The following is a 17139-nucleotide window of genomic DNA, read 5'->3' on the forward strand; positions in this document are numbered from 1 at the left end:
TTAAAAAAGCAAATGAGCAAGTAAAAGCAATAATATACTCCTACATATATATCAAATGCTTTAGGTTCTTAGATAATAGCCCTTCAAATGTTTTAAAACTACTCCATCGCCCTAAGTGTTTTTACTTTGACAGTACGTGTATAGTTCATTCAACAATTTCTAGTTCCCCTTACCACCTCTATTACACTTGGCCTAACCTACACAAACAACCTGCCAAAGTCACTCCTGAAAGGTAGTTCTCAGAATGATCAGAATACCACTGATGTGGCCCAACCCTATCTACCTTGATGTTCAAATCACTATACTTCTGTAAGCACAACCTAAAGAGGCAGCATCTAGTTTGATAGCCATGTCACAGTACTGACTCCCAATGAGCTTTCTAAAACCACTAAAATCTTTTTGACAACTACTATTATTAAAACACAAAGCCTCCCCCACCTCAAATGTACACATTCAAAAGTATACAATAAACATATAGGAGCTTACGTTTATCTTCTGAAATATTTATCTTGCTAGATTCAGCATAGTATTGGAACTGTCAAGTTCTTTTTGGACTCTGACACTATATTAACTCTCCTAATTTCAAGTCTTCAGAAAATTTCATAGAATCCCATCATTATCCAAGTATAAAATGAAAATATTTAAATAATGCATTTAAAATAATAGTAACAGTACATCAAACTTAAAAATACAATAACATGACATTCAAATAATGCTCAGGGTTTTGATACTCATACTATAAGAGATTTAAAGATAAATCATCCATACTCCTGCCTCAGGAGCCTAACAATGTAGGTTAGAAATATTCTTTCGATTTCCACTTACTAATCACAAAAATCACTCCAAGACAGAATATTTATCATCTTCAAAACTGAACCAAACTGATAAAATGGCAAATCTTAGAAGGATAATTGTGATTCACATAGGTTTTTTCTTTTTTAATCTGGCAAGTGAATGTGGTTACCTGTAAGTGTGGAAAATAAGAAGCTGAAATAGTCCACATCACTCATCAACCAGTCTTTAGCCGAATACTTCCACCCAGAAAATGATGATCTATAAAAAACAAAGGGAGTATTACCAGAAGTGACCAACTTGACAGACTTTTCAAAGGTAGCACAGTATATAACCATTTTTCTTTACTGAAAACAAGTTTGATTTCATAGCTTAAAACCCATATATGCCTTGTATTAATTTCATATCCAAGGGCTCAGGTACCATAGTAGAAAAGTTTGAAATTCAAACATATTAATACAAACTTTCATTAAAAAGCATACCTGATCAACACATATAGTATAACAGAAGATTTCCATCCCACTTGAAAATCAGACTCTAAGGAGCCAAGATGAAGTTTTGCTTTTCAGTGGTAGGTTCAGCTGCTATGTATTTACTATTTGATTTTTATAGTCTTACCCTCAGCAAATGAGTTATGTTTAAACAAGCTTCAGCTTCCTACATAACTAAGCAAAAGTATCTTAATTAGGCAAAGAAAACTTACCTTTAAAGCCACTGTAAGGCAACTCTGTGTTCTTATTCTTAGTAAAGTTGTAACTAGGTCTATTTCACAATAGTGCAGCTAAGGTATTGGCAGAGGACTCAAAAGGAATAGCTAAATGTAAAGCAGCTTCTCATTAAATGAGAATTATTTGGTTCCTCCTATGAGATCAGTTTCTAGTGTCTCCTTTAAAAATTCCCTTCAAGGTAAAGCTAGGAAGAAAACAAATGTCAACCATGGGTGTTGCAGAAAGGCTCAGAATAATCAGACAAGCTGATACTAAAAATTTTTTATCACAGACATCTGAATAAATATCAAACAAAATTAGGAACTTCTAATTCACCTATAAGCACTTAGTAATTTTTTTACTGTTATAATAATTGGACTTATATTTATTAATATATATATTTTTTGAGATGGAGTTTCACTCTTGTTGCCCAGGCTGGAGTGCAATGGCATGATCTCAGCTCACTGCAACCTCCACCTCCTGGGTTCAAACGATTCTCCTGCCTCAGCCTCCTGAGTAGCTGGGATTATAGGCGTCCTTAATTTTTGTATTTTTAGTAGAGATGGTTTTTCGCCATGTTGACCAGCCTGGTCTCAAACTCTTGACTTCAGGTGATCCGCCTGCCTTGGTCTCCCAAAATTCTGGGATTACAGGCGTGAGCCACTGCACCCTGCCTTATTAATATTCTTACAAGGGGACGGGCATAAAATAATGAAAACACTCTCCTTGGGTGTCATTCCCAGTGATAAGCAAAGGTCTATGGGGCAAGAGCACAAGCTAAGGGGGTTATAAAAAGTACAGATGCTCAACAGAAAGAAGTACAAAATAGTGGTTGGAAAACAAACTATATCTTCTTGAACTCAATGAAAACAGGAAGCCACTGTGCCATCCAGTGGCCAAAAGGGGCAGCAAATTTATTTAACAGCCTATTTAAAATTCTGACCCTGTGAAAAGTGATAAATGACAAGCAATATAGCACACTGGCTTTAAAACTAAACTATGAAAACCATATATACTTTCCAAGCCTGAACACTTCTGTGAGCAAAAGAGGGTGCTGGTGCTGATTATGCTGGGCCAAAAGGAGTAAAATGGAACTGTTCCTGGCAGACCAGGTCATATGTTCACCCTATTTGAAACCCGAGCCAAACTTCCTGGTGCAAGCCAATTTCTCCTTCCTCAGAGATTTTATCTAACACCATGGAGCATCTTTCCATATTTATGCTTTCTGTTCCCCCAATCTGGCTATAAATAAATTGGGGTAGTGGGGTAAGAACTGAGAAAAGGCCACTGGATATTACGATGAAACACCAGAAGTAGAATGGTATGAGGAAAACATCAGATTATAAAAAAACTATAACTGGCTGGTAAAAAGGTAGAGACAGCAATTCCAAACACATTTTTTAAAAGCTGAGAGAAACATGAATGATTTCTAGCTGATGGGTTTTTAACACATGGAATCCCTGCTTAGGTGGTACATGTCCTGCCATTAGACAAATGCTTTAATACAGATGGCAAGGTATCAGAACTACAAAAATTGAGCTAAACTTAATCTCACAGACCAATTAATGTGACAAGATAAAAATCAGAATTGAGTAAAGGAGTATTGCAGAAAAATCAATCTGGCAACAGTGCACAGGATGCATGGGACTGAGAAGCAATATTTTAAGAGTGTAAGTGGCAAATAATTTAAAAGTTCACTTTTATAGTCATGGTCAAGAAGAGGAGTTATTTTGAATAAAAAACTAAAGATATGAAGTAACCCAACATATATATGTCTGAATGAACTAACCTTCAGTCCTTTTTTTAAGATGGAGTCTCCCTCTGTCACCCAGGGTGAAGTGCAGTGGCACTATCTCAGCTCACTACAACCTCCACCTCCTGGATTCAAGCAATTCTCCTGCCTCAGCCTCCTTAGTAGCTGGGGTTACATACACGAGCTGCCATGCCCAGCTAATTTTTGTCTTTTTAATAGAGATGGGGTTTCACCACGTTGGCCAGGCTGGTCTCAAACTCCTGACCTCAAGTGATCGCCTGCCTCAGCCTCCCAAAGTGCTGGGATTTACAGGCGTGAGCCACTGCGCCCAGCTAGTCTTATTATGACCCTATGAAAAGTGATAAAATGATAGTGCCATGGGCTCAACAAGGCTAAAAAGTCCTAATTTTGTATTCTTTTTAAAAAGGGACTACTTTAGATGGGAATAGTACACCTATATAGAGAGAAGTCTACTAATGGACTCTGTACAAATACTAAAAAGCAAAATTTAATTTGGCAGACTTTAACTACAATGACAATCATTTAAATATGAGTCCGTATTATCAGTATTTGTAAAATTAATATATTTTCCCAATTCTCGCCACTCATCGCCACAAAAAGATAAAAGCAAAAAAAAAAAAAAAAAAAAACCCAAGATTTTAAAAAACATCCTTGACAAAAGTTACTAAACATAAGTGAACAGATGTTGAGGAAGACATTAAATGCATCTTCCAAGGAGAATCAATTTCAAGAAACATTCAAGGGGTGATTTAACTGAACTGAATCTAAGTTATATCTAAGGAACAGAGTGCCCTCTACTGGAAGTCAAATAAAAAACAAGCACTTAAGTTACAGAAAAAATTTTTAAAACTTTAACTTTTAAAAGGCCTAGCACTTTGCTTACACAAAACAAAGTGCAGTTTTTTTAATATCTAAAAAAAAAAAAAACACGGAAAACTAATCAACATTTAAAATTCTTAAAAAATATGTCCAGGCCCCTTTAATGGGCATATACAAGGAAGAAATAAACCTAGAATTTTTAAATACAAACAATATTTTATTTATGTTTTGTTCTCTGTTTTGGTAAAAGGCAAATTTACTGTCAGTTTTGAAGCACACTTCCAGTGACCAGAGTTAAATATCTGTCCTACACTGGTATGAAGAAAGTCTATTAAGAGTAAGCTACTCTTATCTACCTGAGATAGGGGATCTATACAAGAAAACTTTTCAACTACAGCCTAGATTTCTATTTCTGCCTAAAACCACATCAGACCCTTCCCCCCATCAGACCCTTCCCACAACCAGTAATACTGCTGAATACTAAAATACTATGACTGAAGATATACACATAAGGATACTTCCAATACAAGCAGTATAAAACCTTTCAGAGTTTCAGAGTAAAATGGCTATGGAAAATGGCATGTAGTGTTAGCTACTTTGGAGGCCAAGGCGGGAGGATCTCTTGAGCCCAAGAGTTCAAAGCTGCAGTGAGCTATGATCATGCCACTTGCACTCCAATCTGGGTAAGAGTGAGAACTTGTCTCTTGAAATATTAAAACTTTTTTTTTTTGAGACGGAGTCTCGCTCTGTCACCCAGGCTGGAGTGCAGTGGCACCATCTCGGCTCACTGCAACCTCCGCCTCCTGGGTTCAAGCAATTCTGCCTCAGCCTCCTGAGTAGCTGAGACTACAGGCACGTATCACCATGCCCAGCTAAGTTTTGTATTTTTGGTAGAGATGGCGTTTCACCATGCTGGCCAGGCTGGTCTCAAACTCCTGACCTCGTGATCTGCCCACCTTGGCCTCCCAAAGTGCTGGGATTACAGGCGTGAGCCACCGCGCCTGGCAAAACTTTTTAAGAAAGGTTAAAATGGTAAATTTTATGTTATGTTTATTATACCACCAGGAAAACAAAAGTGAGAGATTACAAGTAATTCCTGGTCTCAGTCCACGAGCTTATTTAATTCACCAGCTACATTAAATTCTGAGCTCTCTGAAGAAAAGGTCTATATTGCAATTCCATAACAACAAAGGTTTGAAGTATGACACCCTCACCTACCAACAAATCCCTTACTACACACTTTTGTTAATTCTATTTCAACTCTTATTTCAACCTATCTATAAAAATTATTAACCAAGTAATTTGAAACAGTCTTACTCTTGTAAACTTACTCTACCTAGTGATATCAACAGTTTTAACTGTTGCATTAAGAGTAAATGAAGGTAGTATATGCGACTTCAAAAGCCTTCCATAATTCACAAATTACCAGTAAAAGGGGGAAAAGATTATACACTTAAAATACAGCTCACTTCAGCATGCTACCTCATGTGCAGTATCCCGATAAGCATGGCAGCCAAACTTGAACTGAGTCTTCCCATAATACAGCAACGACTTAACCGAGAAAGCAGATCAGCAGGCAGACTGGGTAGGAAATACACAAGCTGAACCAAACGCTGCTGAGAGTCTGCAGGGAGAACCACCACAGCACCTTCTTGTGGATCTAGTGAGGTGGATAGACATATTAACATCAACTATGAAAAACAAGCAAACCAGAGATTAATAAAGCAGATCAATTACTTCCAGTGAATTATAGGCTAACATTTTATGCTGAATTTTATGCTGAATATCAATTACATAAAAGCATAATTATATTAATATCATCAAACACTTATGTACGGCTTGTTAAGCTACTGCATAAAATAAAATACCAAACATAATTTATTTAAAGATTTAATATCCAAGTGTCTTGTAAGAAATAAAAACTTTCATGGGGGTAAAGAGGAAAAGAGATTGGGCACAAAGTAAACAAGCAATTTTGCTAAACAGTGACAATTACAACATCAACCTAAGTCTTTTGACTTAAAGCAAAAGACTTGGTTTGCTGTGTGTATATATACACCTACATATATATGACCAATATTGAAAAATATATATTTAAAACTATAACCCACAAAAGGTGGAAACCACTCAAATGTTCATCACTAGACAAATGGATAAATACCAGTGACATATCCATACAACAAAATACTACTCAACAATAAAAAGGAATAAAGTATTGAAAATACTATGCTAAGTGAAACAAGCCAGACACAAAAGGCCCCATGTTATGTAATTCCATTTATAAGAAATATCCATGATAGGCAAATCCATATAGACAGAAAGTAGATGAGTGATTTCCAGGGGCTGGGGGAAGGAAGGAGTAAGGATGAACTTTCAATCAGTACAAGTTTCTTTCTGGGGTGATAAAAATGTTTTAGAATTAGACAGTGGTGATAGTTGCACAACCTTAGGAATATAGTTTCTAAAATTCATTGAACTGTATACTGTAAAATGGTGAATTTCACAGTATGTGAATATTTCGATAATGATATGTATACATACATCTCAGTTATGTTTTAATAATTCTGCTTAAAATATTAGTTAAGTCAGTTCCAGATGAATAAAGAATATATGAAAGTCATACAAGATATTCATTATAATTAAATAATAAAGATACGTCTTGCCATCAGAGCAAAAGAATTTTTAAGTATCAGATTAGTTTTGAATTTATGAATAGCAAGTGGTTTGAAAGACAATTTAAGAATGCAATAAGCCTCAACAATCATTAATCTTCTATATCCTAATACTGAAAATGAATTTGCTGTCTGATGTTTTGTTTTGGCAATTTAACCATGGTATTACTAATTTAGACTAAGGGAAAGGCAAAACTACAGAGCTCCCCTTAAAAACTTCTTTTGTGTATCAGGGTGGACCAATGACTACCTACGCCATTAAACAAATGAACTCTTACCATAAATTCGGAGGGCAGTAGCTTGTAAACTTTTTAGTAATTCTTTATTTGCTCGTGCTGCAGCGGTATGAATGATATCAATAAGCTGTGTAGAAAGCTCAGGATTTCGGGAGCCAAGATGAGCAAGTTGCAATGGTAAACCAGCCAGCCAACGGGACAGCACTTTACTACGATATCTTAGAAAGGCCAAAGACATCTTTGTAATTCTCAAAGACAAGGGAAATAAATTTAAACCAAAAAAAAAAAAAATTTAAATATATCACAAAGTGACTAATTATGTACCAATAATACCAAATTTATTCATTTAAACATTTGAGAACCCACAAGATGCCAGCATCATTTTCCAAGGCTTTACGCACTAAATTAACGTTAACTGGAGCAGTATCTAAATTATATTCTTATTTTGAAGGATAAAGACACTTAACTATTTATCCTAACTGGTGGTGTTATACTATATTAATAAATGTACACATTCACCGTAAGTTGCTCCCATACAAAATGGCTTCAAACTTGTGCTATTTTTATTTCTTTAGAATACTTGCTGGAGTGCAAATGTCTTGAATAACAGTGAACATTTTTACTAGGTCCCCTGAAAGGTTGGTGATTCTATCATGGACTTTGCTGTCAAGACAGACCTGAACTTAAGTCTCAGCTCCGCTACACATTAGCTTCATAATACTCACCAATTTATTTATTTTCTGCTTCCTTCTGTAAAATGGAAGCTAACAGTATTCACCTCACAGTAGCAATATGAAGATTACTGAGATTATGTAAAGTACTTGGCTTAAAGTAAATACCCAAATACGTTACAACAACTACCTATATATGTTGAGGTCTCCCAAATCTGTATCTTCCTCTCAAACATTTCTGACTATGCCAAATAAACCTCAAACTCACCTTACTGAAAAATTCCTTAGTCCACTCTTTTGTTGTCTCTCTCTGATAGCACCAAACTAAGCCAGAAACTTTCTCATCTTCTATTGCCCTCACTCTTATCCCATATGCCTCAATATGTCACTAATGGCTAGAGATTCAACCTCCATAATTTTTACGGGAAGGGAAGAGAAAGGGCTAAGATGGTTCCAACTGTCCCTTAGCTATAAGTGGACAGGTGGAAATGCATGCCTAAGCAGTCTTTTAGCTGTTCAGATATGGGTATAAAGTTTACTGCCACTTTATGTATGCTTCTTTTAAAATTTTATATCATTTCCTAAATGCAAACAAGTAGGATTAAAAAGAATGAACTTCTCCAAAGATTTAATCTCTCTAAAATTATTTAAATATTTAAACAGACTACAGAAAAACTCAGCAAGAGAAAAAGGAAAAATAACAAGATTTTACCTGAATCTACAAGATCTCAGTTCTTCTGTCTGATAGATTTTACTGAAAAACTTCAATAACAAAGTCCGAACTGGAAGGACAAGGCCCCTCTGCTGATATAATGTATAAACTGCCTTAATAAGAGTCTCTGTGTCCTCTACAAACAGAAAGAAAACAACTTGCATATGAATCAAAAAATGTTTAACAGCCCCCAAATTCCTCTGAATGCACCGAAATACTTTGTTCCTATGGCAAAGCCAATTTTAGCCACAAACTGACAACTACCATTGAAGTCCTATAGCAATGGCCTAATAAAAAAGTCAAACCAATCAGTAGTTACAGTATAAATTTTCTTAACAACAAACCTAGGAATGACAAAAACCGGAATATCAGAAAGGCGATTTAGATGGGAACTACATAGGAAAACTTTGTTTTTAAATCAAAGAATAAGTAAGCCACTCTAAAACTGACTTAATATAACTTAACATCAAGCTAGAAGAAAGGTAAAGAGACAGGGAAGATTCATGCCATATGAGTCAAGGGAAAGAGTTCTCAAATTCTAGTCAAACTAGATCAGAAGAGGGTAGAGTCTTTATCAATTTGCTTCAGAGTGGACCTACCCACTTACAGATACTCTGAGCCATAAACAATTTCTGTGTTCAAGTAGACAGTAGCTACCTTTTAGGGCTTGAATATAATTAGCCTGACTACATGGAATGTTTACAAGCCATCATTTCAAAGCTAGACCTTAAGATAGCACATGTAAGAGCTCCACTCTTAAATAAGGGCAAAGTAGCATCACCTACCTCTGTTTGGTTGTATTTGCATTAACCTCCAGGATACTCCCAGCAATCTGTTCAGTTGCTTACTATTTAGCCTAGAGCCATCTTCAAGGGTCTCTGTTACAAATTTCCTTATCATTTCTATCCAACTGCAATCCTTCTGCAAAGTTGACGCATTTGCCAGGGAGACCATGATATCAGACAGTGTTAAATTCAGTAAGAGATGATCTATGTTATTGGAGAGAACTGTGCAATGCTTGATGCTAGAAACAAAGACACACACATCTATAAAGCGTTACGTCTACCATGACTGCTTCATTAGAATACTTAAAATAATCTATCAGTGTAGTTTTTAAAAATTCCCTTCTAGAATTAATAGACGGCCAAGAAGATAGGTGCATAGGCAAGACTTAGGCCACAGTTCTACAAATAAACCATTTCATTATGGAATCAGAGTTGTTAAGAAGGTACAGAGTGTATACAGCTCAATTCATTACTCAAGGTGCTATTCATACAAAATGTAAATGTCCTTTTAATATTGCCTGGGAACTTGAAAGATAAAACTTAAAAACCCTGACACACCTGATTTAAGGCAGATAATTACATTTGGATGTAAATCACAGCAGATCTTGGCTCTGCTTTTAACTAATCATCTGCCTTAAAAGAATCACTAGTCTTTCCTGGCCATAACTTTCTCATATGTGAAATAAGGAGACATATCCAGGTAAGCACTGATTTGAAACAATTCTATAATTCACATATTAATATCGGTTTATTCACTCTAGCCAAACAAAACACAATTTCAAAAAACCTCAAATAAAATATTTTAATAAAAACAAAATTTGCAACTTGGAACATACTCATTTCAGACTGTGGTATATTCAACAGCAGAGCTTACTTCTTTCATGTTTAGAAAAACATAAAGCTGGCTGGACGTGGTGGCCCATGCCTGTAATCCCAGTGTTTTGGGAGGATGAACTGGGAAGACTGCTTGAGGCCAGGAGTTGGAGACTAGCCTGGAAAACACAGCAAGATCCCATCACTACACAAAATAAAAGTAAAATTAAGGCTGGGCACAAGAGCGCATGCCTGTAATCCCAGCACTTTGGGAAGCCGAAGCGGGTGGATCACCTGAGGTGAGGAGTTCAAGACCACCCTGACCAACATGGTGAAACCCTTGTCTCCACTAAACACAAAAAAAATTAGCCGGGTGTGGTGGCACATGCCTATAATCCCAGCTACTTGGGAGGCTGAGGCAGGAAAATCACTTGAACCCAGGAGGCGGAGGTTGCAGTGAGCCGAGATTGCGCCGTTGCACTCCAGCCTGGGCAACAAGAGCGAAAACTCCATCTCAAAAAATAAATAAATAAAAATAAAATAAGCCAGGCATGCTGGCAAGTGCCTATAGTCCTAGCTACTTAGGAGGCCGAGGCAGGAGCATCATTTAAGCCCAGGAGTTTGAGGTTACAGTGAGCTATGATCACACAACTGCACTCCAACCTGGGCAACAAAGAGAGACCCTATCATTAAAAAACAGAAAAGAAAAATGTAAATTTGACTGAAGCCATAAATATCTCAAGTCAATCAATTTTAAAGGAAAAGATTAATCCTAGTTAGTCTTGAGCAAGGGCACAGTAGTGAGGAACCACAAATACATGAGAAGGGAAATAAAAGAAATCTGGCATTATCAAGCATGAAATGTAAGACCAGGAATGACAAATGAGCCTGGAAAGGTAAAATGGAACCAGGTTACAAAGAGCCAGAGGCTAAAGACATCAAAACTAATTCTGTAAGCAAAGGAGTAACATGGTTGCAAGCTTCTTTCAGAGACATGATTGTGTGGCTACAAAAGGGAAAATCAGAGTTACAAACTACAAAGAAAGAAGCAGTTGTGGGGCTACTACAGCACTCCAAGCAAGAGATGGCAAGTCCAAGAACCAGGGTCAATGCTGGTATGAACTGGGAGAAGGAGGGCATTTAGAAAGAACAAAAATTAGCCAGATTTGAAATATGCTTAAATATATACAAATATATGAATCTGAAGATGGTGGAGACAGGAGGAGTAGTCATCAAGGGTTCTAACAGTAGTGACTAAATTGATAGAGATGATGAAGAAAAAGGAGCAGAGAGATCTAGAAATTAATTCTCCGTTGGATATGTTGAGCCTAAAGGATCATAATCAAATCCAGATGGAGATGGCCAACAGACAACTCAGTGTACAAGTCTGACACTGGAAGAAGTCTGAGCTATTTAATAGAAATTACCCACGTGACTGCTCCTAGCTTCAGAGAAAGCTGGGAAATCTGTTTTTTATTTTGTGTAGTGACACGTTCAGATGAAAATTAGGAATCCTATCATTAAGAAAAGAGACAGTAAACACTGGGATAGACTTGAAACATTTCTTCCCCACAGGCAGAGCTTTGGAAAATTTACCCTAACTTTATCTCAGGCAGCATAATCTATTACGATCCAGAAAGTCTCAATGGACATCTGCAAACTTGGGAGAGTTCCTTCTGCTCCAATAACATATACAGAAATTTCAAAGATTAAATATACCAACAATTCTAGGAGGAAGGCAGATCTCTGATGAAACTTCAATTTCCAGTAAAAGTAGTATAGGTAATTACAATATTGCTGAAAATAACTAGAAGTGCAAGATTCCAGCACTCAAGGTTTAGTCCTGAGGGCAACTGCCAGTGCAAAAGAAAAAAGCTGCAAAACTAAGGCAACCTTTTAGTGGCCCCACAAGAAAAGGAATTCAAAAGTCAAAGCCTAGGGCCTTAACTAAGACATCCCTACCTTTTTTTTTTTTTTTTTTTTTTGGAGACAGAGTGTTGCTCTGTCGCCCAGGCTGGAGTGCAGTGGCACGATCCTCCCACCTCAGCCTCCTGGGTAGCTGGGGTTACAGGAACATGCCACCACACCCCACTAATTTTGTATTTTTAGTAGAGATGGGGCCTTCACCATGTTGACCAGGCTGGTCTCGAACTCCTGACCTCAAGTGATCCACCCGCCTTGGCCTCCAAAAAGGCTGAGATTACAGGTGTGAGACACTGTGCCGGGACAACATCCCTTCCTTGAGCTTGGCCCTTTAAGGTTTCTCTCCCAGGAAAGTAAAAGTAACTCTTAAGATAAACTTGAATCCTACTTCTGCATCATTCTAGCAGTTTAAATAATAATTCTTCCTAAACTAATCTATAGATAGATTCAACACAATCCAAATCAAAGTTCTAGCAAGCTATTTTGTAACTCTTGACAAACTGATTCTGAAGTCTACATGGTAACGTCAAAGACCCAGAATACCAAACATAAGACTAAAGCAAAACAAGCTGGGCATGGTGGCTCATGCCTGTAATCCCAACACTTTGGGAGGCCAAGGTGGGAGGAGCCCTTGAGCCCAGTTGAAAATCAGCCTAGGCAACACAAGGAGACCCCATTAAAAAAAAAAAAAAAAAAAAAAAAAAAACTCTAAAGCAAAACAAAGCTGGAAGACTCACATGCCCTATTTTCAAGACTCACAATAAAGCTACAATAAGCAAGACAAGATGGTATTGATGAAACAACAAACATACATAAATTAATGGAACACAGTCCCAAAACAAACCCATGAAAATACAGTCAACTGAATTTTGACAAATGAGCAAAGGAAATTTAATGGATAAAGTATAGTCTTTCCAATGAGTGGTGATGGAACAATTGGAAAGAATTCTAGAACTGAAAAATAAAAAATGAAAATTCCGTGGACTTATGTTTGACTACAACTGAATAAAACTAAATAATTAAAAACTGGAAGGGATAAAGAAAAGATTAAAAAATAGGTGGAGGATTCAATAAGTAGATGTAACATGCATTAAATTAGTCTTGAAAGGAAAGAAGAGAAATTGGCAAATGTTTAAAAGATAATACGTTTTTCAGAACTGATGAAGACATTTCATTCAAGATTCAAGATATCAGTTAAGTCCACTGAATCCCAAGCAGAATAAACAGAAAAGAAAACCACACCTGGATACATCACTGTGAAACTGCAGAAAATGAAAGACAAGAAGAAAAACTTTAGGGGGAAAAAAAAAAACACAGGTAACTCCTAAAGTATCCACAGTTAAGACTCATAGCTGACTTCTTAACGTAACAATGGAAACCAGGAGACAGTAAAATATCGTCAGTGTGCTCAAAGAAAATAACTGCCAAACCTTTATTAACCCTGCTAAAACATTCTTCAAAAATGGGAGAGAAATACATTTTTATGGGGGGAGAAAAAATGAACTAAAGAAGACTCTAAATGATCCCAGGCAGGACTGAGATACATGAAAAACATGAAGAACAAAAAGGTAGTAAATATAATGACAGAATTCATAGTGGTAGACAGAAGTTTACTAAAGTATCGATTTTTGCTTGAAAGCTCAAATTTTATCAGTGGCAACAAATGCCATTTGTTTTCCTGGAACTAATAGCCTCACTTTGTTCTTTTTTTTTTTTTTTTTCCTGAGATGGAGTCTCACTTTGTCACCCAGGCTGGAGCACAGTGGCACTATCTTGGCTCACTGCAACCTCTGCCTCTGGGCTTCAAGTTATTCTGCCACCTCAGCCTCCCAAGTATCAGGGGTTACAGGCGTGCGCCATGACACTTGGCTTATTTTTGTATTTTTAATAAAGACAGGGTTTCACCATGTTGGCCAGGCCGGTCTCGAACCCTTGACCTCAGGTGATCTGCCCGCCTTTGCCTCCCAAAGTGCTGGGATTACAGGTGTGAGCCACTGCGCCTGGCCAGTCACTTTGTTTTTTGTGAAAGCATGTGCCAAATACCCAAATCTGACTAACCACTGTTTGTCAGTCATTTTCTTCAAGTTAAAATCTAGTCCATTCCAGGAAAATACAAGTAGGAAAATCCCACAGGGCTATTTCCTTGAGACAATCATAGTTCTTTGATATGCAGCAGAAATGCTTTATGTACACTTGCCATTCATCACACAGAATATTAAAAATATGCATTCTCAAGGGTCATGACTTTTTTATTCTTTTTGGAGGAGTCTCACTCTGCCACCCAGGCTGGAGCGCAGTGGTGTGACCTCGGCTCACGGCAATGTCCATCTCCAGGGATCAAGCGATTCTCCTGCCTCAGCCTCCCGAGTAGCTGGGACTACAGGCGCCTGCCACCACACCTGGCTAATTTTTTGCATTTTTGGTAGAGACAGGGTTTCACCGTGTTAGCCAGGATGGTCTCAGTCTCCTAACCTCGTGGTCCGCCCGCCTCAGCCTCCCAAAGTGCTGGGATTACAGACGTGAGCCACCGCACCAGGACAAGGGTCATGACTTAATACAATCACTTATGTTTACTGCTTATTAAGGACCTTCTTAAGTGAAACTGGCTTGTTGTTTTTTTAAACTGTGAGTGTATGGTGGTGAAGAATACAATGTCTACTAGTATAGTTTGGTGCCACTGTCTTAATTCATCCTAAGATACTAACAGTTTTACCCACCATTGCTTTTGTATCATTAGTGCAAATGTCAAAACAATGAAAAATGCAAAGAATGTTTTTTTTTGAGATAGATGCTGATGATCACACAATGTGAAAGTACTTAATGCCACTGAACTGTACACTTAAAAAGTGGTTTAAATGGTTACTGTTATATATATTTTACCCCAATAAAAATAAATTATATCATTTTTAACTTTGTATTTCAACCTGAGATTTAAAAATGTAGATATCAGGTTAAAAATACAGGCTGGGCACGGTGGCTTGCCTGAGGTCAGGAGTTGGAAACCAGCCTGACCAAGATGGTGAAACCCTGTCTCTACTAGATACAAAAAATTAGCCGGGTGTGGTGGCGCATGCCTATAATCCCTGCTACTTGGGAGGCTGAGGCAGAAGAATTGCTTGAACCCAGGAGGTAGAGGTTGCAGTGAGCCGGGATCGTGCCACTGCACTCCAGCCTGGACGACAAGAATGAAACTGTCTCAAAAAAATAAATAAATAAATAAATAATAAAAATACATTAGGGGTACATGAATAAGAAGTGCGAACACCACTGGCCTAGATCAGGGGTCCCCAACCCCAGACCACAGACTGGCACCGGTCCATGGCCTGTTAGGAACCAGGCCACACAGCAGGAGGGGAGCAGCAGGCGAATTAAGATTGTTCTGTATTTACAGCCGCTCCCCATTGCTCACATTACTGCCTGAGCTCTGCCTCCTGTCATACCAGTAGTGGCATTAGATTCTCATAGGAGCATGAACCCTATTGTGAACTGTGCATGCAAGGGATCTACACTGCATGCTCCTTATAAGAATCTAACGCCTGAAGATCTGTCACTGTCTCCCATTACCCCCAGATAGGACTGTCTAGTTGCAGGAAAACAAGCTCAGAGCTCCCACTGATTCTACATTATGGTGAATTATATAACTGTTTCATTACATATTACAATGTAATAATAATAGAAATAAAGCGCACAATAAATGTAATGCACTTGAATCATCCCAAAAACCAATCCTCCCACCTCAAGTCCGTGGAAACATTGTTTTCCATGAAGCCAGTCCCTCATTAGCAAAATGGTTGGGGACCACTGGTCTAGACCACTGTTGACCTCCCTAACTTTGATTTGTGCTGCTATTCATAGGCTATTTGCTAAGCATTTAATGCACTTACTTAAAAGCAGCCTGTAGGCTCCCCAAAAATCAATCATGGGGGGGAATCTTTTGAAAAGTAGGTTATACTGGCAATCCATCTTTGCTAAAAATCCCTCCATTTCATCATCTCAATCTCCTCATAAAGTTAATTCCTTTTCTTTTTTTCTCATTTATATCTCAGCACACTGTCACTTCCATCAGGCCAGCCTTGCTAAGATGGTCCTCCCCTCGTGAAAGATCAGGACCAACTCCTTACTACATACTCCTGTATTAACCTAAGCTCTTTCTTCACTTATTTATCACAGTCAGTCACTGATTAAAGAATCAAGTAAAATAAATGTCTTTTTCATTAGACCGTGCTCCACGAGAACTGGTACTCTACCTATTTCCTTTACCATGAAATGCTCAGCAACTAGTACAATAAGTGCCTTGCACGTAAGAGTCCAATAAGTTTCTTTTTTTTTTTTTTTTTGAGACGGAGTCTCGCTCTGTGGCCCAGGCTGGAGTGCAGTGGCCGGATCTCAGCTCACTGCAAGCTCCGCCTCCCGGGTTCACGCCATTCTCCTGCCTCAGCCGCCCGAGTAGCTGGGACTACAGGCGCCCGCCATCTCGCCCGGCTAGTTTTTTGTTTTAGTAGAGATGGGGTTTCACTGTGTTAGCCAGGATGGTCTCGATCTCCTGACCTCGTGATCCGCCCGTCTCGGCCTCCCAAAGTACTGGGATTACAGGCTTGAGCCACCGCGCCTGGCCAAGAGTCCAACAAGTTTCTTGAATGACGATACACCGATACATTCTTCAGTAATTTATTTACACTGAAGTCTACTAAATCCTAAACATCTAAACCACAATTTAATCACATTTTGATGAAAATTATATACAGAATGCCTTATCTGAAAAAATACACGTACATGTAATTCTCCATCAATACTTCAAGAGTTCATGGATTTTTCTGAAGCTTATCTATGAATCCCAGAATAAAAAATCTGGTAAGAAAATTGTATGGGGGAAAAAATCTAACATCTTGCTCAATAAAGTGTGTCTTTGATTCTGTCCTCTCAACTCCAGAAGGTCCCTAGAACAGTTCTGACTGAACCAAAAGTCTTCAATGCCAAAAGGATCTGAAGATGAACTCCTGAGTCAAGAAACGGCTTCCCCATCAAGGCCAGGGAAGAGCAGAAATCAGACTGGACCCAGATCCATGCTCTCCATCCATTTCCTAATCCTGTAGCTTTCTTGTATGCTATCTCCTCTAGTTACAATAGTCTCATCCCTTGCATTTCCGCCTCCTGAAACCATATCCACGTTCATACCCAGTTGAAATACTATGCTTCAATTTAGCTTTGTCTGTTTATCCTAACAAGCAGTGATCT

The 17139-nt window shown here is 38.1% G+C and overlaps 1 protein-coding gene and 1 long non-coding RNA gene across 4 annotated transcripts in view; one reads left to right on the forward strand and one right to left on the reverse strand.

Moving 5' to 3' along the window:
• Nucleotides 1-17139, reverse strand: part of TEX10 (testis expressed 10) — a 51637-nt gene that overhangs the window by 19453 nt on the left and 15045 nt on the right. For 2 of the 3 annotated variants that reach the window (XM_009188414.3, XM_003911441.5), the window contains exons 6-10: nucleotides 9169-9407; nucleotides 8384-8519; nucleotides 7043-7218; nucleotides 5575-5752; nucleotides 965-1053 (exon numbers count right to left, since the gene is read on the reverse strand). In XM_009188414.3, coding sequence (XP_009186678.2) covers nucleotides 965-1053; nucleotides 5575-5752; nucleotides 7043-7218; nucleotides 8384-8519; nucleotides 9169-9407 — 818 coding nt within the window. The remainder of the gene's footprint in view (nucleotides 1-964; nucleotides 1054-5574; nucleotides 5753-7042; nucleotides 7219-8383; nucleotides 8520-9168; nucleotides 9408-17139) is intronic. The other variant, XM_021927823.2, reaches the window with a different exon arrangement.
• LOC116270050 lies at nucleotides 12580-17126 on the forward strand. Its single transcript, XR_004177947.1, has 2 exons — nucleotides 12580-13221; nucleotides 16835-17126. It is a non-coding gene; the product is annotated as an uncharacterized LOC116270050 (long non-coding RNA).

The sequence above is a fragment of the Papio anubis genome, chromosome 13, assembly GCF_008728515.1.
Source record: "Papio anubis isolate 15944 chromosome 13, Panubis1.0, whole genome shotgun sequence".
NCBI lineage: Eukaryota > Metazoa > Chordata > Mammalia > Primates > Cercopithecidae > Papio > Papio anubis.